At 39.9% G+C, this 27194-nt stretch overlaps 1 protein-coding gene across 1 annotated transcript in view; it reads right to left on the reverse strand.

Annotated features, from left to right (window-relative positions):
* The window catches only part of DOCK3 (dedicator of cytokinesis 3), a 4843230-nt gene that overhangs the window by 1921552 nt on the left and 2894484 nt on the right, over positions 1–27194 (reverse strand). Inside the window, exon 10 of the mRNA XM_044077993.1 lies at positions 1926–2007. Within this exon, the coding sequence (XP_043933928.1) occupies positions 1926–2007 (82 nt within the window). The remainder of the gene's footprint in view (positions 1–1925; positions 2008–27194) is intronic.

Here is a 27194-nt window from a genome sequence, read left to right on the forward strand (position 1 = left end):
TGAAGGGGAGCATCACAAGCAAGGGAAAGTGTTTGTGATGGGAGCAAGTTATCCTCCAACCTGGTTATATACACCTGGGAGAATAAATACATTTTGAAAACTGACTATATAAACCAGTGGCACACTTACTTGCGTTACTTGGATGATGTGTTTATTCTGTAGAAAAATAAAGATAGTGAAGTGGGGAATTTTGTACAGTATATTAATACAGTGTGTTCTTATTTTAAATTTACATACAAATATTCCCTTGACAAGGTTGATTACTTGGATGTTTTGTTGATTAAGGATACTCCAAATAAACGTTTTGTATCAAGATTGTTTAGGAAGGCTACATTTTCTAATACCTTCTTGGACTTTCAAAGTTACCATCCATATTACACTAAGAAGCATTTAGTTAAGGGGCAAATGATTAGGGCTACAAGGATGTGTTCAGAGTTAAATGACTTCAAGTTACAACTGGGATTATTCTTTAAAATATTTTGTGATAGAGGTTACCCACCTTCATTAATACCAAAGTGTAGTGATCAAGTGTTGGAAGGTGGGGGTACTTAATATGTACCACTACTAGGTACGGACAATACAGACACTCGAGACACTAACAAGGAACTGAATTCTAATTTAGTCAACTCCATGGTATTATATTATGGATATTTCAGTAAAGTTAAGAAAATTGTGTCCAAAAACTGGATAGTGTTTAAAAATAACACTGATTTATAGAACTTATTAGTAGAATGTCCACAATTTGTTTACAAGACTGAGCCAAATTTGAAATTTTGTTTGGAACATCGAGTTTTAAAACAAACTAACAGAAGGAGTGGAACTTTTAAATGTGGGGCATGCTGTTACTGTAATTTCATATAAGGTTAGGGGAACCACCATTAAACCTAAGACTAGACACCAGTAATTGTAACAGTAGTGGATTAGTGTATCTTGCCTTCTGCAGAGGTTGTGTATTTTATTATGTAGGCAAGACTGAGAGAAGTTTTAAGAAAATAATCTATGAACACAACTATGCAGTTCAGCAGGGTAACCCTAACAATGAACTTTATAAGCATAGTAGAAGTTGCACATCATTCAATAAATTGTATTTTTGCATTCTTGAGATAGTAAAACAAAAGTCCTAGAGGTGGGTATTAGGAAAATGAATTGGCATATAGGGGGTTGGTTTGGCAATTTCAGTTAAATGCCACCTCATTTCCTAGACTAAATGAATCTACAAATATTATGCCCATACTGAGAAAAACGACATTATAACCAAAGGAAGGACACACAAAGCACTACTGGTAAGCTTAGTAATATCAAGTACTTTAGATTTTAAAGTCTAGGTTCATTCTTTTATTTAACTTGATTTATGAGTACACTTGAGAAAATATGTTTTTATAATGTGACACTATAAAATCTGTATTTACTAGCCATATGATGTAGCGTGCACATTTATTATGAATGTTTTTTCTTTTTACTATTTTCTTAAACACATTCGGTGAACATTTGTAGAGAATTTCACTGTTTTTAAGCAATTTTAAATATTTGTTAGATGATATGATATGGGGAAACAGTTAACAGAAGGAGAGGCAATTTAAGTGATCATGTGATGACTCACATTTTATATAAAATATATCAGGTGACTTGTATATTGTTCTGATGAAGTCTCTAATCGAGAGAGATGAAAGAGTTTAACATTAACATTTCAATAAACTTTTGGATTTTTTGCTGCATTTGTCTGTGTTGTACACACCACTAAGTGAAGGTTTATGTTCTTGATTTAAAATATTTGAAAATATACTTCCAGACTTAAATAACAATCAAAAGAATAAGAAAAGAAAAAGAAACAAAACAATAAAAAAGGTGTAAGTCTCCTTTATTACATTTGGTCTCTGATAACTAAAACAACTGAAGTAAAAAAATAAAAACATAGTCATACTTACTGTAAAAAGGGCACACATTCTGTCAATTTTCTCAGGGTTCTTGGGGCCTCCATTTCTGTTAAGTCTTACCATAAATCTTTCACTGCAAAAGAAAGAATATAAGGGAATTTGTGTTAGCATTTCCAAGCTACAGGTCCATAGGCAGGGAAAACATTTTATTTGAAAAAAAATGCCACAATATTGTACACAATATAAGCTTCCAGTGCTAACATTAAACTTTTTAGCTGTTTCAGAAATAATGACAAAAAAAGGAGTTTAGCTTTTCCACATGCAGTCGAGAAGACAAACAAGGAGAGAAAGCATTAAGGACACAAGGTGCAGGGTTTGATTCTCAAATGCGATAATTGGCTAGGCTTAAATTGGCCCACAAGGGCAGTTAGCCTAGTACTAACCTATGAATATGAAATGAAAATGAACTGAATAAAATGTATGATTAAAAATGAAAAGATGATATTGTACTTATACGGTGTAAAACTATTGCAACTAAGTAATTTGATTATCTAGTGGTCCAGTGCTGAACTTGAAAAACAGATCCAACCTTTTAATCCATAAAATTTTAAATGAGATCAGTTACTACACATTTTTCCATCACAGTAAGTCATGCTACCTGGATGTCATTTTTTTTTTTTTTACTGATGGCAGCACAGTCTTCATTAGCTTTATTTAGCACCTAGTATCTAAAGTTAGCTTAACGTACAACTTACTGTGTAATGCAACAGTTTAATAATATAATGCAAACTAAAAACCTTGGTTTCACAGCCACAAGCCTTGAACTATAAATACAAACCACAACATACTCGGAAAAAATATTTTTAGTGCTTTCATTCATTTAATATTGAACTTTGCTCAGAAACTAATTAAAACCACATATAACTGTTTACATCCACAAAAATATGACATCATAAATTAAACTGTCCAACAGACACATTTAAAAAAATAACAGTCCTCCAAACCAATTCCTTATTAAAGCTGCAACAGAAAAAATAATGAATAGATCATTTAAAATTTTAAATAATCTAGTGTTTTAAAACACTTTTAACATTGATAGTTTCATTAATTCCAGGTGGAAAGTCCACTCTAAGGAAAATATGCATTTTAAGTTCTTGCTTCTCTAAAAAATTGTTAAAAGATGCAACAAATAATTTCTGATCTACTTTCTCAAGCATTAAAAACTCAAACTTTCTGAAATCAGTACAATTCAAACTTTGCCTAGCTACAGCATTATTGCTGTTATGTTTTTCAATAGCTAAAAGATATTCTCTAATTCTGTTGGATAGTTTTCTAATGGTTTTACCGATATAGAAACTTTGGCAGTTCATACAGGTAGCCAAATACACTATACCCTCACTACAGTTGAAACGATCTTTAGCTATGAACTGATAGCCACAGTGTTCAAAGTAATAACTAATAAACTTGTGGATGTACCTACAATATTTGCAATTATTACAAGGACTTGTGCCACAACACTTTTTAACTTCTTTACTTGAAATAGTATGTGTTTGTTTCAATAATTGTTTCAAATTCAAAGTTTTCTTAAAACAAAGTTGGGTTTCACCCCTAACATTTTAGTTGACTCTGAATTGCCCAAAATAATTTTCCAGTTTTGTTCCAAAATATATCTAATGTCATGGTCATTAAGACACATAGGTAAGGGAAAGGATAAACTTATACTGTCATCAGATTTACTGACTGTTTTTGGTGTAAACCCAGCATTTAAAATAACTTGGAATTTGGTATCCCTAGCTTTAATGATTTCCAGGACAATTTCTTTCAGTTTGTTTAACGGGTATCTCCTCTTGTGAAACATTTTAGTAACAGCTATAACTTCACTCAAGAAATCAGAATTGGAGCTAATTAGCCTACTTAATCTTATAATCTGACCTCTAAAATATTATATTTCATAAAAGAAGGATGGTAGCTGTCAAAATGTAAATAATGGTTGGCAAGTGTCTTTTTCTGAAAATACAGCTACTAAACCTTCTATTTTCTAAATCAAGGGTGGCTTGGATGTCCAAAAAATTAATGGTATACCCTGTACCACTAATAACAAATTTCAGCCACAGAACACTCAGTAATTTTTTGCACAAACAGGGTTAATTGTTCAAAATTACCTGTCCATAAAAACACCAAATCATCAATGTATCTTTTGCATAACATTCTGAAAAAAATCAAATTTAGCTAAGATTTCACTTTTCCATCAACATATAACTAAATTAGCAACAGTGGGTGCCACTGTGGCACCCATTACTACACCAGACGTTTGTTGAAAAATGCTGTCTCCGAAGAGAAAAAAATGTTGCTCAAAACAATTTCTAATAAAGTACAAATAGAGTTAACATCTGAACTCATCAGACCTGTATTCTTAACTAAATAAGAGCATACAATTTCAATTCCTTCTACTTGATGTATTATGGTATACAAGGAAGTAATATCTAAATACAAAACATAGTTTAATTTCCATTAAACTGATAATTTTTTAAGGTATCCAAAAATAACTATGAATCTTTCAAATACTATAAACTTTTTTGTACTACTGGATTCAACACAGAGTCCAAACAGGATGCAATCCTAAGTGTTTTGTTATTAGGAGCAGAAACTGTTGGCCTAGTGGTGGATGCTCTTTATGTTTCTGAATTTTTGATATACCAAAAATTTTTCCTAGTTCGAGCTGCTCTACTTGCGAAAATTCAAACAGTGCAACATCAATAGAACCCTGATATAATAGATCAAGTAAATGTAGGTCAACTGTATGAAGACTTTGTCTTACAATATACAAAACCATTAGGAAGCTATCCAACAGAATAAGAAAACATCTTTTAGCTATTAAGAAACTTGACACTAATAATGCTCCAGCTAGGCACAGTTTGAATTGTACTGATTTCAGAAAGTTTGGGTTTTTAGTGCTTGAGAAAGTAGATCAGAAATTATTTGTTGCATCTTTTAACAATTTTTAGAGAACCAATAATTGAAAAGGCAAATTTTCATTAGACTTTATTTATTTATTTATTTACCAGGAAAGTCTGACTGGGCCAGAAGCCCGTTTTCAGCAGAGGCCTGGGAGAAAAGCTCCACAGAAATATAAACAAAATACAATAATTGGATAGTACAATAGTATATATACAGTAAGATGCAGAATATACATCATCCAGTTAGTCTATACAAAGAAGTATTCAATACTGTTTTCTAGTGCATACAAGTTCAAAAAAGAAAATCACACAAGCATTTCAGTAAAGATCACTGTGAGAATAATACAATTAGTTCTGTTTACATATTAAATAATAGTTATGAGCAAATGAGATGTCCTTTATATTTTATTATGAGCCATAGTAACACTGAGGAGAGGGAGAAAATGAGGTAAGGAGTGGACAGCATGGTGAGAGAGTTATAGATATCTTGTCAGTCAGGTCTGGTGCAGGAGCAATGCCAGTTCTTGGATAGATATTCAAATAGTTGTTTGAAATTGGTAGATTCAGGTGTGTTTTGGAGGGTGCGGGGTAGAGAGCTTCATAATTTGGCTATTTGATTTGAAAATAGGGCTTTACTGTGAGTGTTGTTAGCTTTGTTTACTGTGAGCAAGTTTCTGTCTGCAAATCATAGACTTTGTGGGCATGAGTAGGGAATAAGTTCCTTGAGGGATGGGCAATTGTCAGAATGGAATATGATACTGTGTGTGAATTTAAGTTGGTAGAGATGGAGAAGGTTAGTTAGCTCAAGCCAATTTAATTTATGTAGAGCAATGCAGTGGTGGGTTTGGTGGGGATGGTTGGCTGTGAAATGGGCTATTTTGTTGTAGGAATTTTCAAATTTGATTAAGTCTGATTTTTAAGTTGGTAAAGAGGGAGAATGGATAAAGGAGTGTGGAGAGGAGGAAGGTTCTGGATATGGCTAGTCTGGTATTGTCAGTAAGGAATGGCTTGCTTCTGTACAGTTTGCCAAGTTTAATGTGAACTTTCCTAATTGTGATGGCTATGTGTTGGTCGAATCTGAGTTTGTTGTCGATAGTCACGCTGAGAAGTTTTGTATGCTCACCTGACCTTTTTGGTTGTTAAGAGAATGGTGAAAGGAGGGGTGGTCTTTTTGGGGTCTAGGATTAGTTGTGATTTACTTAGATATGTTTTGATATCATTAAAAGCTTGTTGGGCTACTATTTGGAGATCTGGTAAGGTATCTGCAGAGCAGATTAAAGTTGAATTTTCCAGATACTGGACTAGTTTAGCATGTGTTGTGGATGAGGCTAGATCATTAGAGAAGATGGTGAAAATAAGGGGCCCTAGTATGGACCTTTGGGGACTCCGACTGAGACAGGCAGAAGTGGTGAAAGTTTGGATTTCCATCTTACTGCTTGTTGTCTGTCAGAAAGATAGCTTAAGAACCAGGAGAGGGAGGTCTTTGATAGGTTTAGTGAGGCAAGAGTATTAAGGAGTTTCTTATGGGAGACCGTGTTGAATGCTTTTGACATGTCTCGGAAGACTGATGCTACTTGCTGGTTTGAACTTCTGAGTTGGTTGATGGTGTTAGAGAGGACTGTGGTGGTGCTGTATTTTGTTCTGAAACTGTGTTGGGACAGAGAGATAAGGTTGTGAGATAGCAGGTAATATAGTAATTGAGTGTGTATACATTTTTCCAAAATTTTGATACTGGGGGAAAGGATGGCTATGGGTCTGTAATTCTTTAACTCTGTTGATGTTCCTCCTTTATGTAGAGGGCTGATATAAGGAATTTCCTATAATTTTTGGGACATATTGTTCTGCTATAGACCTATTTACCAGAATGGAGACAGGCAGAGCTATTGCATCAGCTGAAAGTTTGAGGTACTCACTGGGGAGTTGGCCAGCTGCTAAGGATGAAGGTTTTAGTTTATTCAGCATCATTCGTATGATGTTAGTTGGGACAGGTTTGAGGTCAAAAAAGTTGTTTTTAGTTTCCAAATTAGGTGGAAGAGAGTGTGGGTGGAATTGTTCCCTGTAACTAAGGAGAGGATGGTGTTTAAAAAGCAGGTGTTGATTTGTGAGGCAATACTCATGGTTTGGTTACTAGTTGTTGGTTCTGGGGTTATGGCTTTACCTGGGTGGAGGAGTGAGTTAATTGCCTGCCAGAACGTTTTAGGATTGTTTTCATATTGGTTTTGCATAGATGTATAACATGTTTTTTTTTTGTCTAGTTTGGGTTGTTTTTTGTTTGATTGCAGAGCTGCTGGTATGCTAACAGAGTTTTATTGTCTTTTGTTTTCTGGTATTGAAACCAGATTTTGTCCCTTAGTTTTTGAAGTCTAATGGTTTCTTTTGATATTCAGGGCAATCTCTTATTTTTAACACAACATGTACGAGTTGGTGCTAAGCTATTTAGAATAGCTAGGAATGTGTCATTGAAGTATGTTACAGTCTGGTCGAGTTGGAGATGATGTAGTGGTGTCCCATTACATTTACTAAGCATGTCTGAAAATGCTTTATTGGAGAAGTTTTTGGTATTTTGTACAACTTTGTAAACTATGGTTCTGGATGGGTTGAGTTGATGACGGATTAAGTAGGTAGGTCTATAGTCACTTAAAGTATTTGGGAGGTATCCAGAGATATAGTTATGGATGGTACTATTAATAAGTGACCAGTCTAAGATAGATTCCCTTTTGCTATGTTTATCCACTTGAGTGGGAAATTGGATAGTTTGGGAGAAACCATGTAGATTTATGAAAGTGGAGGGGTTATCACCAGTGCAAGTGTTCTAGTCTAACTTGAAGTCATCAGTGATAATGGCTTCGTGAGTGTAGGTTAGGCTGTCCAGGCTATGAGTTCTTCAAAGGCAGTGGGAATATTGTTGGGAGGTATGTAAGTAGCAATTATGGTAATATTTTTCTTTGGGTTGATTCTGAGATGTGTTACTAGGACTTTAAAGTTGTTATTGTAAGGTTATTTGATGGGTAGGTAGTCTATGCTTTGGTTATCTTTGTAGAAGATTGCAACCCGGCCTCCCTTCTTCCTGATCCTCTCTAACCTGTGTACACAATAACCTTGTGGGAGTATGTTAGAGTCTCTTATATGGGGTTTTAGCCAAGTTCCTGTTGCTATAAGAATGTCTGGTGAGTATTGTGCAAATGACTGCATGAAAGTCTGTTATTTTGTTAACTACGATTCTAAGGTTCATGTTAAGAATAATAAGGTCTGAAGTTTTTATGTGAGGTGGGGGTGGAAAGGTAGGGATGATGGTGTGTTGTGCAGTATGTGGCCCGGGACTGGGGTGTATATCACCACTATGGAGAACCTGTGACAACATACATGCATGTTTTTGCGACGGTTTGGAGAGTATGTGAATGTGTTTGCTGAAGAGGTTGGTGGTATTGCTGACAACTACATGTTTGAAGTGGAAGTATGCAATAGCTGAGTGATTGTAGAGTTGGGAGGAGATGGGAAGGTAGGAGAGTGAAGAGTGGTCGATATTAGTATAATATAGTGTGGGGCTATATACATATATTTGTAGGTGAGTGTACGAAGTTAGATAGTATGCAGATAGCAGTAGGGTACAGAGTGTGGGCAGGAGAAAGAGCATGGCGTGTATTCTTTATTTTGGAATGTTAGGTTATTGTGATGGTGTGATAAAGAAGATGTAAGGACAGAGGGGTGTTGGTGTAGTGTGGTGGGAGTAGAGTGATTAAGGATAGTTGCACTGAGTTGTGTGAGAGGAGGGAGGAGTGTTACAAATAGTATACTGGTTAATTGAGGTGTAACTGGCAGACCGAGGGTGACTGCTGATTGGCAGAAGTTAGGGGAAATGGTTAGTTTTTGTATATGTCTAGGTGATCTGGGGTGGGTTGGAATGGGGGTAGGGTAGGACAGCGGAGTGAGCCCTTTAGTGTAGAGAGGGCAAACTAAGTGGGCTTGTCCCCCTCAGAGATCAGTGCAAAGAAAAACAATCAGTATGAGAAGTGGAAACCTTGGAGCTGTAAGGTAAGTAAAAGCAGGCGAAACTAGGAAGAGCTAGAGGCAGAAAGGTAGGATTGTAACCAGTGAGTTGCAGAAACACTACTTTTATGGCCTTGATGTACAAGTAAATCAACAAAAGAAGGCAAATCTATTTGGGGACAAAAACACCAAGTAAATGGTACTAGCGTTACTTTACACAAATTCCAATGGGGCGGCAGATTTATTTGGGGCAGGATACAGCACATATAATGTTAGTTGCACCACCTAGTGGTGAGAGACGAAGCTATAGTTGCCTGGGGTGAGGGAGAGCCCTTTCAGGTGTGCATACTGGCCGATACAATGTTTAAAAAATAACTAGTAAATGTACCAAATTTGCTATTAAAAAAATTAACATCCAGTCACAATGTTTAAAAAATAACTATTAAAGGACCAAATTTGCTAATAATAAGAATTGTAAACATCCAGTCACCCATGCAGACTTTACTGGTCGGTATCCTTATTAAAAAAGTGTTATTCTTGGCTTGAAATAACTTTATGAAGAAACCAGACCATAGTAGTGGTTTTATTTGGCAATGTTGCAATTGCTGGGGGAGCAAGCTGCAATGATAAAGGCAGACAAAGTGTGCTGCAAAAAGAGATAACTGATGTTAGGAATATGGCTAGTGATTGTGAAGTGCACAACACCCCAGTAAGATGTAAAGTAAGAGGAGTAACAGTGAGCTGACTGAATGTGGATGTGTGTTGTTAGGAGAGGTATAAAGGAGCCTGGACAGGCTGTAAGGGGATCTGTGGTGTCTGTGTAGTGAGCATGCAATGACTGAGAGAGACGGAAGTTTAACAGACCATAATGTATGGACCCTGACCTCAGGGCTTATAGTGGATTAGATATCAGGCAGAAATCATACAATTCTTTTTCTTATTTTTCTTTCGCCTGTTCCCATTAGGGGTTGCCAAGGTGGATCATCTGTTTCCATTTCTTCCGATCATCTACATCTTGCTCTGACACACCAAAAACCTGCATGTCCTCTCTCACCACATCCATAAACCTTATCTTAGGCCTTCCTCTTTTCCTTTTACATGGCAGCTTCATCCTTAGCATCCTTTTCCCAATATACCCAGCATCCCTCCTCAGCACATGTCCAAACCAATGCAATCTCACCTCTCTGGTTTTGTCTCCAAACCGTCCAACCTGGACTGACCCTCTAATATACTTATTCCTAATCCTGTCTACCCTTGTCACACCCAGTGCAAATCTTAACATCTTTAACTCTGCCACATCCAGCTCTGACTCCTGCCTTTTTGTCAATGCCACTGTCTCCAACCCATATAACATAACTGGTCTCACTACCCTCTTGTAGACCTTCCCTTTCACTCTTACTGGTACTAGTCAGTCACAAATCACTTCTGACACTCTTCTCCAACCACTCCACCCTACCTGTACTCTCTTCTTCACCTCTCTTCCACACTCATCATTACTCTGAACTGTTGATCCCAAGTATTTAAACTCATCCACCTTTGCCTACTCTACTCTCTGCATGCTCACCATTCCTCTATCCTCCCTCTCATTCACACACATATATTCTATCTTAGTCCTGCTGACCTTCAGTCCTCTCCTCTCTAAAGCATATTTCCACCTCTCCAGGGTCTCCTCTGTCTGTTCCTTACTCTCACTACATATCACAATGTCATCTGCAAACATCATAGTCCATGGGGCTCCTGTCTGATCTCATCTGTCAACCTGTCCATCACCACTGCAAATAAGAAAGGGCTCAGAGCTGATCCTTGATGTAATCCCACCTCACATTAAACGCATCTGTCACTTCCACCACAGACCTCACCGTTGTCACACTACCCTTGTACATATCCTGCACCACTCTTACATACTTCTCTGACACTCCTGACTTCCTCATACAATACCACAACTCTTCTCTAGGCACCCTGTCATATGCTTTCTCTAAGTCCACAAAGATACAATGCAACTCTTTCTGACCTTCTCTGTACTTCTCCATCAACACTCTCAGAGCAAACATCACATCTGTAGTGCTCTTTCCTGGCATGAAACCATATTGCTGATCACTAATCATCATGTCCCTTCTTAACCTACCTTCTACTACTCTTTCCTATAATTTCATGCTGTGACTGATCCATTTTATCCCTCTGTAGTTACTACAGCTCTGCACATCACCCTTATTCTTAAAAATCGGTACCAAAACACTTTTTTTCCACTCCTCAGGCATCCTCTCACTTGCCAAGATTTCATTAAACAATCTGGTTAAAAATTCCACTGCCATTTCACCTAAACACCTCCATGCTTCCACAGGTATGTCATCTGGACTAACAGCCTTTCCATTCTTCATCCTCTTCATTGCTATCCTTACTTCCTCCTTGCTAATCCGTTGCACTTCCTGATTCACTATCCTCACATCATCCAACCTTCTCTCTCTCTCGTTCTCTTCATTCATCAGCCCCTCAAAGTACTGTTTCCATCTGTTCAACACACTCTCCTCGCTTGTGAGTACATTTCCCTCATTATCCTTTATCACCCTTATCATCTGCACATCTTTCATAGCTCAGTCCCTCTGTTTAGCCAATCGGTACAGGTCCTTTTCTCCCTCCTTAGTGTCCATCCTTTCATACAACTCTCCATACACCTTATCCTTAGCCTTTGCCACCTCTCTTTTTGCCATGCACCTCATCTCCTTATACTCCTGTCTACTTTCTTCATCTCTCTGACAATCCCACTTCTTCTTCACCAGCTTCTTTCTCTGTATAGTCTCCTGTACTTCCTCATTCCACCACCAGGTCTCCTTGTCCTCCTTCCTCTGTCCAGATGTCACACCAAGCATCTTTCTAGCAGTCTCCCTTACTAGCTCTGCTGTAGTTATCCAGCTGTTCGGTAACTCTTCCCTGCCACCCAGTGCCCGTCTTAACTCTTCACGGAACTCCACCTCACAATCACCCTTTTTCTATTTCCACCATTTGATCCTTGGTGCTGCCCTCACACTCCTCCTCCTCTTCTTCTTGATCACCAACATCATTCTACAGACCACCATTCTATGCTGCCTAACTACACTTTCCACCATCACCACTTTACAGTCTCCAATCTCATTCAAACTGGCCCTCCTGCATAGGATATAATCCACCTGTGTGCATCCCCCTCCACTCTTGTATGTCACCCTATGCTCCTCCCTCTTGTTAAAATATGTATTCACCACAGCCAAGACCATCCTTTTTGCAAAGTCCACTACCAACTGACCTTCTGCATTCCTTTCCTTAACAACATACCTACCCATAGGTTCATAGGTTCATAGGTTTATACTAGGCTATCTGCCCGAGGGCATTTACAAGCCTAGCCCATAGTTTTGTGGCTTACGCCACCCCTTTAGTATGGGGAACTATACCCATTATTTTGCTGTGCCTCTGTCGAGCAGTGACACTGAGGTAATCCCTGGGGTATATCTGCGATCTCCCATCCATTGGTCAAGATTTCTCTTGAACAAGGCCAGCGAGGTGCTCTGCCTCACATATACCGGGATTTTGTTCCACAGCATAGGGAGTCTTTGGGTGATGAATCTATCCCTCCAGCACGTCCTATTAATAGCCGTGTTGAGGTTTAAGTCCCCCCTTGTGGCTCTGACGGATCTAGATCTATTGAGGTGAAGCATATTCATCAAGTCTGGGTTTGACATGTCCTTGTATGTCAGGCACAGGTCACCTCTGAGCAGCGAGGCGACTGAATAGAGCTGAAGTTCTTTCAGTCGGGCAGCATAGGACAGATTTTTGAGACCCTTTATCCTTTTGGTGAGGAACTTTTGTGGCCTCTCCAGCTGCTGCAAGTGTCGGGTCAGATACATTCCGAATGGGGCATTGTACTCAATCATTGGTCTGATGAGTGATGAGTACAGGAAACTATGACCTCCCTTGATCTAGATGTAAATCCCTTCATGATAAGGTGGGCAATGTAGAAGGTCTTCCTAACTACTTTAGCTACATGGGTGTCGAATGACAGGCTACTGTCAACCTGGGTCCCCAGGTCCCTAATAACTTCTTCTGTGCTCAGTGGATTGCCACCTATATGGTAGCTAGTAACCTTGTTTTTCCGAAGGGTATGACTATGCATTTTTTGGCATTTAACTTTAGGCCATGGCTCTGGCACCAGTTATCCGTTTCTGTGAGACCTTTCTGAAGGATATCTGTGTCAGATGTGTTTTCGACTACGGCGCCCAATTTGCAGTCATCTGCAAACTTTGTCAGCCATAACCCTCCTGTGTTTGCTTGTACTTTGGAGAAGTAGATGCCAAACAAGAGTGGGCCCAGGACTGAGCCCTGTGGGACACCACTTGTGACAGGCTTCGAGTCTGACATGGCGCCAGCAACTCTGACCCTGTGGGTTCTGTCACTCAGCCAGTTTGCAACCCATCTTGTGATGTATGGATTAACATTTAAGCTGATGAGTTTTTCAATGATACCCGAGTGGGGTATTGTATCGAAAGCTTTCGTCAGATTGAGGTATGCTGTATGGACTGCCTTTCCCTCATCAATGGCTTTGGCGACTGTTTCGAAAAAGTCAACCAAGTTTAAAAGGCATGATCTGCCTTTGACAAAGCCAAACTGGGTTGGATCCAAAGTCTGTAAATTTACTATGTCTTTGTTTATGAGATCCATTATGATCCTCTCCATGGCTTTGCAGATAAGGCTTGTCAAGCTAATGGGCCGGTAATTTCCAGGGTCGGTGGAGGCACCGCCTTTATGAAGTGGGACCACTGTCGCAGTGCGCCACTCCCTGGGTACGTATCCAGAGGTGAGACTATGATTAAACAGCTGTCCTAGCTGTGGGTTTAATTCCTCGTTGAGTTCGTGGAGCACACAGCCGGGGACACCATCAGGTCCCATGGATGCTGTGTTTTTTGCTTTGGAGAGAGCAGTTCTGACTTGGGCATTAGACATGTTTGGGGGCTACAATCGTTTGGTATAGATATCTCTCCTTTGGGGAGGGGAGAAGTTTGCACTGAACCTGTCAGCCAGTATGTTGGCAATGTCTGTAGGATCAGTAATCTTCACATCATTTTGAACTAGTTCTGAGCATATCTGGGAGTTTCCTCCCAGGTTTCTAACATAGCTGAAGAAGGCCTTATGATTGTCTTTTGAGTCTTTAGCTATTTTTCTCTCAAAGTTTGCTTTGGATGATTTTATGAGAGCTCTTAGTTTTTTACTTGTAGTGATCAAAGGTGTCTTACCTTTTAAGGATTTTGCTCTATCTTGTAGTAGCTTTCTCCTTTTGTTGTAGAGTTTGTTTATGGCTGGGGTCTACCAGACTGGACGCTTGCCTTTGGTACAAAGAGTCTTTGTTTTGCTTGGGATTGCCTTATCCATGCATTCCTGTAGGTGCTGGTAGAAGGCATTTGTAAGTGATTCAGCAGCTTGGGTACTGTTTTCCGCCGGCTCGGGGGCCTTAAAGGAGACCACACTAGTCTTTAGAAGTGTGAAGTCGGCTTTCGAGAAGTTCTTTACTGTGGTCTTTTTTATTTCAGGTGGGGGTGGGATGAGGACCTCCAGCGAGATTAGTTTGTGATCTGATCTCACCAGTGAGGGGTATACTTCGGTGTTGAACATTGTGCTCCCATGTTCGTGATGATGAGATCAAGTATGTTTTCTCCTCTTGTGGGGATGGTGACCAGTTGTTCCATGGCGTTTGAGTTTATGAATTCCAGGAACTTTTGGGCTAGGGTATTTGGGCTTGAGTAGTGTTCCCAGTCTATATTAGGGTAATTGAAGTCACCTAGTATGATGGTGTTTGGAGATACATTTATCCTCCAGTGTTTTCAGGAAAGCCATGTGAGGTTCCTGAGTTTGTGAGGGTGGCATGTAACATGCTACAATTTGCAGAGCAGTCTTGCCTATGGTTAATTGCACCTGGATGGTCTCCGATGCATCGTGCGTTGCCACCAATCTTGAGGTGTGGGTGTCCTTGATGAATATGGATACCCCTCCTTTCTTGGTATTGTCCGGATTTTGGGGCGGGCATGGTATGAGGTAAAACCTGATAGTGCTGGGGTGCTCTCAGGAGCCTTGAACCAGGTTTCTGTCATAGCACAGACATCGATGTTCTCTATACTGAGAAGGGCCTCGAGTGTGTGCATTTTGAGATTGAGACTTCTGGCATTGAGCAGCATTACCCTTAGCTTTTTTCCATTTTTGTGTTCTAGGGTGGTAGGTTTAGAATTTGAGCCTTGCCTAAAAAAGGCACTATGGGGGTGGCAAGAGCCTTTGCCAATATCCGGAATCCCAGGGGTGACAGGTGCAAGCCGCCCCTAAGCAGCGTGGCTTGTCCAGCATGTCATCCCAGGCAGACAGACATTGGATCGCCTTTGAATGACACCAGAGTTTAAGCCAATTGTTAAAGCTGATCATCTTATCTCTGTATTGTGGCATCATTCTTGGTGAAGGTAGGATACTGCTCAAGGTCAGGGTCATACCTGCCTGGGCTACATAATCAGAGAGCTCCTCAATGTCTCTTTTCATGTAGTCCAAGGAGGTATGTCTCAGGTCATTTACACCAGTGTGGACAATGACTGAGTCGTATTTGTACCTGCTGTTGAGAGACCTGAGTGCTTGCGTTATGTGGCGGATTCTAGCACCCGACAGGCAGCTTACTGTAACCCTCTCCTTACTCAGTCTGGTGAGCGGGACGCCAGTGTGTCTGACTATGGAGTCACCAATGACTAGTGTGTCTGGCATTGTGTTTGGCCTTAAGGGCTGTGACTGTTTGACACTCTGACTGTGAGGTCTATGTGTTGCAGGTGTTGTGTTCTGAGGTGGTAGTTGTTTGGGTGTCTGCTTTGGTGGCCTCTGCTGTTTTGGTAGATTTTTGCTCAGAGCCTCCGAGTATGTCTTTGTGTGTTTATGTGTATGATTTGAGGTTGTGATGGTACTATGTGAGACTGGGTCTATAGTGTGTGTGGTAACCTTCTCCTCCTGTCTGGTCTTGCCAGTCCTATGTTGAGAGAGCTCAGCCTCCAGTTTGGCCGTATAGTTGCATCTCTCACATGTATTTCTGTTTTGTGGGAGGAGGAGAGGGTTGTCTGTGTACATGAGGCAATTGTAACATTGCCTCAATATTCCCAGGTTCACCAGCTGAGCAGGAGAGGACACTAGCAACTGATCCCTCGACATGCTAGAAGGAATAGACAAAAAAACTTAAAAGAGATTCCGGGGGATGTGGGTGTCCGAGAAATGGGGTTCGCCTTTTTGGGGTACTATCTATAACAAGAGTGCTGTATCAAGGTGATAAGTACTGTAGGAGCAAGTGCTAGGTTTAACAGATAAAGAATAGTCGACTCGGAGTCAGGTAGAGATGATCTTTTTAGTTATAGGATATGCTGATTAGATCAGTAGTACAGTTTGAGGAAGGTAGTTTTAAGGGAAAATTTGAAGAGTGGACTTTAGGTAGCCCTAATAGTGTAAATCTGCTTAACCGGCGCTGCCCTAGTGTGCAACGGTAGCAGCTCTGCGCTAAATCACGCTAAACTATAAGCGTGTTTAGCGTGTTTTATATCAGGGGGCTGAAAGAAGCTAGGAACTGGCCCAAAACGACCAATAGACTACAAGTTACTGGCTGAAACCTCACAAAACTGGACCAACAGGCAGCTCAATGCTTCCCAGTCCCACTGGTAAGCAAGGGAACTTCCTCTCTTCCAAATTAGGCAAAGAATCAGTAACAGGAACTGCAAACAAAGTCCAGGGATCAGCAAGCTCTGAAACTGGACTACTCTAGCTAGTAAGGCGGGAAAACAAGAGATATTTTTTTTTTTTTTTTTTTTTTTTCAGAAAACAAGCAGAAACAGATACAGTAAACACTTATAAATGCTATAAATCGGCTATCACAGCCTACACAAACAATTTGCAACAATTACAGATTTTAAAAGTAACAAACTGAGAAATCAAGTGCAATACCAGAATAAATGCAGAAAAACAATAACAATGTATCAGCAAGCAGGCGAAATACAGTTGCTAGATAAATAGAAGTGGAAAGCCACAAAAATATACTTAAATCAGGTAAAGTCGCTTTTTTAGCTCTCTGAAGCTTGGATTACTCTGCTGGCCACCACGAGGATCTGTGCTGAGTAGGTACAAGCTAAATAACGCGCGTTTAGCGTGTTTTATATCAGGGGGCTGAAAGAAGCTAGGAACTGGCCCAAAACGACCAATAGACTACAAGTTACTGGCTGAAACCTCACAAAACTGGACCAACAGGCAGCTCAATGCTTCCCACTCCCACTGGTAAGCAAGGGAACTTCCTCTCTTCCAAATTAGGCAAAGAATCAGTAACAGGAACTGCAAACAAAGTCCAGGGATCAGCAAGCTCTGAAACTTGACTACTCTAGCTAGTAAGGCGAGAAAACAAGAGATATTTTTTTTTTTTTTTTTTTTTTTTCAGAAAACAAGCAGAAACAGATACAGTAAACACTTATAAATGCTATAAATCGGCTATCACAGCCTACACAAACAATTTGCAACAATTACAGATTTTAAAAGTAACAAACTGAGAAATCAAGTGCAATACCAGAATAAATGCAGAAAAACAATAACAATGTATCAGCAAGCAGGCGAAATACAGTTGCTAGATAAATAGAAGTGGAAAGCCACAAAAATATACTTAAATCAGGTAAAGTCGCTTTTTTAGCTCTCTGAAGCTTGGATTACTCTGCTGGCCACCACGAGGATCTGTGCTGAGTAGGTACAAGCTAAAAACGCTTAGTGTGTTTTATATCAGGGGGCTGAAAGAAGCTAGGAACTGGCCCAAAACGACCAATAGACTACAAGTTACTGGCTGAAACCTCACAAAACTGGACCAACAGGCAGCTCAATGCTTCCCACTCCCACTGGTAAGCAAGGGAACTTCCTCTTCCAAATTAGGCAAAGAATCAGTAACAGGAACTGCAAACAAAGTCCAGGGATCAGCAAGCTCTGAAACTGGGCTACTCTAGCTAGTAAGGCGGGAAAACAAGAGATATTTTTTTTTTTTTTTTCAGAAAACAAGCAGAAACAGATACAGTAAACACTTATAAATGCTATAAATCGGCTATCACAGCCTACACAAACAATTTGCAACAATTACAGATTTTAAAAGTAACAAACTGAGAAATCAAGTGCAATACCAGAATAAATGCAGAAAAACAATAACAATGTATCAGCAAGCAGGCGAAATACAGTTGCTAGATAAATAGAAGTGGAAAGCCACAAAAAATATACTTAAATCAGGTAAAGTCGCTTTTTTAGCTCTCTGAAGCTTGGATTACTCTGCTGGACACCACGAGGATCTGTGCTGAGTAGGTGCAAGCTGGAACGTATGCTTAGCGTGTTTTATATCAGGGGGCTGAAAGAAGCTAGGAACTGGCCCAAAACGACCAATAGACTACAAGTTACTAGCTGAAACCTCACAAAACTGGACCAACAGGCAGCTCAATGCTTCCCACTCCCACTGGTAAGCAAGGGAACTTCCTCTCTTCCAAATTAGGCAAAGAATCAGTAACAGGAACTGCAAACAAAGTCCAGCAAGCTCTGAAACTGGACTTATCTAGCTAGTAAGGCGGGAAAACAAGAGATTTTTTTGTTTTTGTTTTTTTTCAGAAAACAAGCAGAAACAGATACAGTAAACACTTATAAATGCTATAAATCGGCTATCACAGCCTACACAAACAATTTGCAACAATTACAGATTTTAAAAGTAACAAACTGAGAAATCAAGTGCAATACCAGAATAAATGCAGAAAAACAATAACAATGTATCAGCAAGCAGGTGAAATACAGTTGCTAGATAAATAGAAGTGGAAAGCCACAAAAATATACTTAAATCAGGTAAAGTCGCTTTTTTAGCTCTCTGAAGCTTGGATTACTCTGCTGGCCACCACAAGGATCTGTGCTGAGTAGGCACAAGCTAAAAAACACGCGTTTAGCGTGTTTTATATCAGGGGGCTGAAAGAAGCTAGGAACTGGCCCAAAACGACCAATAGACTACAAGTTACTGGCTGAAACCTCAGAAAACTGGACCAACAGGCAGCTCAATGCTTCCCACTCCCACTGGTAAGCAAGGGAACTTCTTCTCTTCCAAATTAGGCAAAGAATCAGTAACAGGAACTGCAAACAAAGTCCAGGGATCAGCAAGCTCTGAAACTGGACTACTCTAGCTAGTAAGGCGGGAAAACAAGAGATATATTTTTTTTTTTTCAGAAAACAAGCAGAAACAGATACAGTAAACCCTTATAAATGCTATAAATCGGCTATCACAGCCTACACAAACAATTTGCAACAATTACAGATTTTAAAAGTAACAAACTGAGAAATCAAGTGCAATACCAGAATAAATGCAGAAAAACAATAACAACAGTGGCGGCTGGTGACTTCAAATCACAGGGGGGCTGCAGGAGACGCTGAATGGGCGGGGTCAAAGGGAAGGGGTGTGGTCAACCATAAAGGGGAGGAGCTATGCACAAAACCACAAAAAAACTAACTTTAATTAAATACGCTGCCCTGGGTGGCAAACCATCATTATGAAAGTCCAATCAAGACAAAAATAAGTGTAGAAGAATAAAAATATTTCAATGCATTGGCTGCATGACAGCTTACTTAATATCTAGATGGAAACAAAAGGTTGTGAGGCATGAAAAAATAAATTACTTTTTAAATACATTACTGGAATGCCAGTCAAAATCAAGTATAAGAAAAACCAGAAGCACTCAACTCAAACTACTTCTCCTTGCACTGCAGTTCTAATTATAATATATTCAGCTTTATTAAAGTACCAAGCAACATGCTGAAAGTAGAAATCTATGTGATGCCCCCACTTGTAAAAATGTTTCTTATCCAAAAAAGACCTGCTGCCTGACGTTTCATGGGGAAAACATGATAAAAGTAAAAAATGAAAAGCAAACAAGAAACAAGCTCAAGATACATTGCTTAAAGGATTACTGTACAGGTTATGGACCACACATGATTGGCATTCTGTTTAGTTTACGGGTAAAGCCTGTAGAGATGACTGGAAGTCTCCAACAAGTGTAATGAGCTTTTTAAAATAATGGAATCCTGTCCTTTAATACCCAAGGCTTATACATTATCTAGTCAAGTATTCTCTGCATGGCAACAACAGAAAGGCTTTCAATGTTGGCAATTCTTTAACAGTATGCTTATTAAAGCTTACTTGCATCTTACGATGTCAGACAAGCTTACCTTATGGTCATTAAAGCATTGCTACTTAAACACAGAGCAACAGGCACTTTGAGTAATAAGCATAAATCAACAGTACAAAAATATGACAGAAACCAGACCATTCTGCAAAATCAAGGACAGACGAAAAGCCACTGTAGTACTTATGCAGTGTGTCCTCCCCATCCAAGGTAGATACAACTACTCCTTGCCTTGCTTGGACACATCCAGAGTCACTACATGGGGAGTGGGGTGCAACAAGCATGTCACAATTTGAAATCTCTCTGGCTGACTGTGATGGCCCTGACACATTTGTCATACCTCTCAACTTCAAGAGCAAGAAATCTGGACAAAGCCATACACAGAAGTGGGACAAAGGCACAACAAGAAGGACAATTTTAAATATTGCTCTAATAAACTTAGAAAGATAATAGAATAGGTCTTGCATTAGTATGAATTTTCTGAAGGGTATAAAATCTGAAACTCAAATGTCTGTCATTTTCTAACTTCAGTCTTTAGTGATTTGTCACTAATTTGCCAAAAACACAATTTTATGAAAAATGGACCAAAAATGTGATGCAAAAATATAAAATAGACACACAATACAGCTTCTACCTGTCAAAGAAGGGACACTTTAATATTAGTACTGCTACCTTGAGCAGCTGACAAAATAAAAGAATCTACATGCATTTCAAGTAATCTATAACTTTGATTATTACAGTTATTTCTTAATTGTAAACCCTCCATGTTTTCTTCCAAAATTGCTATTTTGGCGGAGGGATTATTAGGGGAAGAGCAACATTTTGAGCCAAAATTGGGGACAGTTGAGAGGTTGGCTATGCCTAATTCTATAAAGCAATTTATTTGCATGTACCTCTCAACCTGTTAATGCAGTAAATCTGAACAAGGCCAAATATATTGGGGCACATATAAACAGTACTAAAAATTGCTCTTGTATAAATTGAGACAGTTGATAGAACGGCTCTTACTTTAACATGCATTTTATGAAGGTTATGAAGTCTGAAACTTATTATTTAGTGACTTCTGGCAAATCATTTAGGAATTAAAACTACAAATTTTATGAACAACAAACCAAAAATAAGAAGCAAAAATCTATTCATTCTTTGAAAATCTGGACAGTTGGGAGGTATAGTTCAGCTGGGCCTGTCTGAGTTTGCTGCCCTTCCCCTGACAAAATAATGGTTGAACTGGAGCCTCTGCAGCCATTCCAATTAACCATTACTTGGCTATTTCACTCCATTTACCATAAACACTAATGTGCATACTGCTTTACTTCAATGATTGGACTTCATTTGAAAGTTTTATTTTGTATTTTACAGCACAAACATTAAGTAATCTGTTAAACAAAGCAATGCAGTCTCACAATGAAAACTTAGCATTAAAACTTCTCTGCCCTTGAAACTCACATTCATTGAAACAGCATTGAAACCCACATTCAAAGAAAATACATTTTGCCAGTGGCAGATAAAGATTAATTTTGGGCTGTTTTCGAATCATAGGCCCCTTGCATATGAAACATACATGTGCTCTTTGATACACCTTCCTCATTGTACTAAAATTATATTCCTTGTACAATACAGTACACTTGTTAGAGGGTGTTTTAAATTTGTTTTGAACATTTTTCCAGTAAGCAATGAAACAAAACATATGCACCCATAATGGCAAAACTGCCCAGTTGAGAACATTTATCATAAAAAGTCTACTCAGACTTCCACAGTCCACCATTATTAGTAAATATACACAATTCTACAGTCCACCATTATTAGTAAATATGCACAATTCCACAGTCCACCATTATTAGTAAATATGCACAATTCTACAGTCCACCATTATCAGTAAATATGCAATTCTACAGTGCACCTTTATCAGTAAATATGCATAATTCTACAGTCCATATTCAGTGAATTCAGTTCTTGCCATAGCTGTCAACCTTAGCACAAAACCTGGACGAAGCCAATAATGGGGAATACAGTCCCAAAAATAGGGACAAATTTAAAATATTCATCTTATAAACTTAGAAAATTGCTAGAAAAAGGTTGTGCTACTATGTATTCTGAAGAACATGAAGTTTGAAATTCAAATGCCGGGTCAATTCTGCGGACAGAACAAAAACAATTTTCAGCAGAGACGAGGGATTAATACTGCAGACACGTGTGTAAAATGGCAGGGCATCAGAGCAAATCCACACAAACACAGGCAGGAGATGCAGACTCCACACAGAAGCCACCCCAACCAAGAATCAAACCAGAAAACCTATAGCTGTGAGGCAACAATACTACCACTGCACCATCAAATCTGCAAGGAATTAAACATTCAGAAACCTGAAGTCTGAAATTCAAATGCCTGTCAATTTTACTGCGGACAGAACAAAACAATTTTCAGCAGGGATTAAAACTGCAGACACGTCTTTGTAAAATGGCAGGGCACCAGAGCAAATCCACACAAACACATGGAGGAGATGCAGACTCCACACAGAAGCCACCCCAACCAAGAATCAAACCAGAAAACCTATAGCTGTGAGGCAACAATACTACCACTGCACCATCAAATCTGCAAGGAATTAAACATTCAGAAACCTGAAGGCTGAAATTCAAATGCCTGTCAATTTTACTGCGGACAGAACAAAACAATTTTCAGCAGAGATGCAGGGATTAATACTGCAGACACGTCTTTGTAAAATGGCAGGGCACCAGAGCAAATCCACACAAATACAGGGAGGAGATGCAGACAGAAGCCACCCCAACCAAGAATCAAACCAGAAAACCTATAGTTGTGAGGTAACAATACTATCACTGCACCATCAATTATACAAGGAGTTAAACATTCAGAAACCTGAAGTCTGAAATTCAAATGCCTGTCAATTTTACTGCGGACAGAACAAAACAATTTTCAGCAGAGACAGGGATTAAAACTGCAGACACATCTTTGTAAAATGGCAGGGCACCAGAGCAAATCCACACAAACACAGGCAGGAGATGCAGACTCCAAACAGAAGCCACCCCAACCAAGAATCAAACCAGAAAACCTATAGCTGTGAGGCAACAATACTACCACCGCACCATCAATTATGCAAGGAATTAAACATTCAGAAACCTGAAGTCTGAAATTCAAATGCCTGCCAATTTTACTGCGGACAGAACAAAACAATTTTCAGCAGGGATTACAACTGCAGACACGTCTTGTAAAATGGCAGGGCACCAGAGCAAATCCACACAAACACATGGAGGAGATGCAGACTCCACACAGAAGCCACCCCAACCAAGAATCAAACCAGAAAACCTATAGCTGTGAGGCAACAATACGACCACTGCACCATCAAATACGCAAGGAATTAAACATTCAGAAACCCTTAAGTCTGAAATTCAAATGCCTATCAATTTTATTTAACATTTTTAATCAGGACAGTCTGACTTGGAACAAATAAACAAATTTTCAGCAGAGGCCCAGGAAGAAATAATGCAGACATGTCTTTGTAACATGGGAGGGCACAAAAGCAAACCCACACAAACACAGGAGAAGATACAGACCCCACAAAGAAGGAACCCCAGCCAAGAATCAAACCCAAGAACCTGCAGCTGTGAGGCAACAATGCTACTACTACACCATCAAATATCAAGCATTGCAACATTTACAAACCACAGATATTATGAGGAACAGATCAGATCGAATATGAGGTAAAAATCTGAAATTTTTTTACAAATGGTGGTGGGTAGGGAACTCAAGTCTTTAACACCTGCATACAGGGTACAGGGTTCAAGCCTGAGGCATTCCCTACCACACCACCATAAGCACCTGGGGCATTTTCACACACACACACACACACACACACACTCCAGTAAAGCACAAGCACCATACACAAACTCCAGTAAAGCACAAGCACCATACACAAACTCCAGTAAAGCACAAGCACCATACACAAACTCCAGTAAAGCACAAGCACCATGCACCTTACCTGAATGAATACATCCAGAGTTAACGTCCGTACATACATCCTTCCCGCGCAATACTGAAGACCCGAGATCCACATGCTCCTTCCCCGACGAGATCCCTGAGGCTCTGTCCCGAGTCCCTGCTGCTCCTCTTGCAGTCCGGACGCCCCATAATCTTGGGTCTGTGCACTGTAAAAGTGCACAGACGCCTCGCCGGAGTTGCCTTGAGCATGCGCATAGACCGATAAGCCGGGACTCGGTCTATGCGCATGCGCGAAGTCCGCGAATTTTAAAAAATGTTTTTTTTTATTTTTCATTTTGTTTTCTTTCTTTTTCTTTCTTATTTTATGTTTGAGGGGGCTGCAGTCCGGCAGCCCTATGCCACGAGCCGCCCCTGAATAACAATGTATCAGCAAGCAGGCGAAATACAGTTGCTAGATAAATAGAAGTGGAAAGCCACAAAAATATACTTAAATCAGGTAAAGTCGCTTTTTTAGCTCTCTGAAGCTTGGATTACTCTGCTGGCCACCACGAGGATCTGTGCTGAGTAGGTACAAGCTACAAAACGCATGCTTAGCGTGTTTTATATCAGGGGGCTGAAAGAAGCTAGGAACTGGCCCAAAACGACCAATAGACTACAAGTTACTGGCTGAAACCTCACAAAACTGGACCAACAGGCAGCTCAATGCTTCCCACTCCCACTGGTAAGCAAGGGAACTTCCTCTCTTCCAAATTAGGCAAATAATCAGTAACAGGAACTACAAACAAAGTCCAGGGATCAGCAAGCTCTGAAACTGGACTACTCTAGCTAGTAAGGCGGGAAAACAAGAGATATATTTTTTTTTTCAGAAAACAAGCAGAAACAGATACAGTAAACACTTATAAATGCTATAAATCGGCTATCACAGCCTACACAAACAATTTGCAACAATTACAGATTTTAAAAGTAACAAACTGAGAAATCAAGTGCAATACCAGAATAAATGCAGAAAAACAATAACAATGTATCAGCAAGCAGGCGAAATACAGTTGCTAGATAAATAGAAGTGGAAAGCCACAAAAAATATACTTAAATCAGGTAAAGTCGCTTTTTTAGCTCTCTGAAGCTTGGATTACTCTGCTGGCCACCACGAGGATCTGTGCTGAGTAGGTACAAGCTAAAAAACGTGCGTTTAGCGTGTTTTATATCAGGGGGCTGAAAGAAGCTAGGAACTGGCCCAAAACGACCAATAGACATCTCTTCAGTTCCCTTCACCAACATGCCCATTGAAATCTGCTCCAATCACCACCCTCTCACCCTTGGGTACAGTCATCACCACTTCATCCAACTCACTCCAAAATGTTTCTTTCTCATGCATTGCACACCCAACTTGTGGAGCATATGCACTAAAAACATTCATCATTACACCATCAATTTCCAGCTTCATAAACATCACACTATCTGACACTCTTTTCACCTCCAAAACACTCTTGACATACTGTTCCTTCAGGATAACCCCTACCCCATTTCTCCTCCCATCCACACCATGCTAGATCAATTTGAAACCTCCTCCAATACACCTGGCCTTACTTCCCTTCCACCTGGTCTCTTGCACACACAATATATCAACCTTCCTTTTGTCCATCATATCAGCTAGCTCTCTCCCTATACCAATCATACTGACAACATTCAAAGTTCCTACCCTCACTACCACACTCCTAACCTTTCTCCTCTCTTCCTGCATTGGGGCATGCCTTCCCCCTCTTCTTCTCCTTCTCCTCCTTTGGCCAACAGTAACCCAATTTCTGCCAGCACCCTGTTGGCTAACAGTACTGGTGGCGGTCATTGTTAACCCGGGGCTCGACCGATCCAGTATGTAAATCTGTACTGTTTTTCGCATATCTCATTTGGCAAATGTTTTACGCCAGATGCCCTTCCTGACGCAACCCTCCCCATTTATCTGGGCTTGGGATGGGCACGAAGAAATGCACTGGCTTGTGCATCCCCAGTGGCAGAAATCATACAATAGTAACAGTAAAACACATACTTATGCAGTCATCATTTCTCAGAATAACAGCGCAGTGAGCAATAACTGGTTAGAACACAGTTGAAGATAACACAGAACATACACTTATGTAGAACTGTAATATTAAGTAATACAAAGTAGCACTGATCAATAGAGGCCGAAGAAGCTTGCCAGTTGCCAGCAAGAAACAAGCATTTCCTTCTCTGACAACTTAAAACACTGCTTTAATAAATGGAGTATGTGTAGTTGCAGCTTCTAAAAATAATTAGGGAAAGGATACTGTAGGCAAGTACACAAAACAGTCAATACCAGTTAAGGAGCATTACATTACACGAGTCGCCAGCCAAAGTCCATTGTAAGCATAACAGCATATTTAACAGAAAACAGTTTATGTAGTACAAGCAGTCGCTACTTCAATTAGTTCCCTAGACTACATACAGTTAGCTGAGTACTTTAATTGGAAAGCATAGAAATGTCAATTGACCCAGGTATACAACAAATATCTGAGAATGTTGTTGTGTCTTTCGGCTTTTCCCGGTTAGGGGTCGCCACAGCGGAACTCCGGTCCGCTAATGATTGGTAGTTGATTTTTACGTGCCGAGTTACCAGCCCTGACACACAACCTTCAATGAAGGTACGCCCATTCACACATGTCTTCACGCAGAAGACGCTCTAGCTGAGAATTGAACCGGACAGCGTCTTACTGTGAGGCGATAATGCTACCGCAGCACCACCACCGCAGGTCATCTGAGAATAGATTAAACAATTGCAGGCACTTACTTGCAGGCATGCACACTGAAAAGGGGATGGGTAGAGCTTCCTCACCACTAGCAGGCCAAAATATTTATAAATGCCACCACTCAAGAAGACCCACTAATATAGACTAGTCAATATGAATGGGGGAAGGGGGAGTCAGAGGAGGGAGATACAAAACAGGGGAAGGTAGACCCAGAAAAAGCAGGCAGAGTTATGTCCCACCCCCTCAGAGATGAGGGCAAAGAAAAACAATCAGTATGAGAAGTAGAAACCTTGGAGCTGTAAGGTAAGTAAAAGCAGGAGAAGGGGTAAAGGCAAAAAGTTAGGAGTGTGACCAGATAGTTGCAGAAACACTACTTTCGTGGCCTTGGTATGTAAGTAAATCATTAAAGGAAGGCCAATCTATTTAGGGATGAAATACACCAAAGAGGTACCAAATTT

This window comes from Protopterus annectens, chromosome 7.part0, assembly GCF_019279795.1.
Source record: "Protopterus annectens isolate FY-2018-M chromosome 7.part0, PAN1.0, whole genome shotgun sequence".
NCBI lineage: Eukaryota > Metazoa > Chordata > Ceratodontiformes > Protopteridae > Protopterus > Protopterus annectens.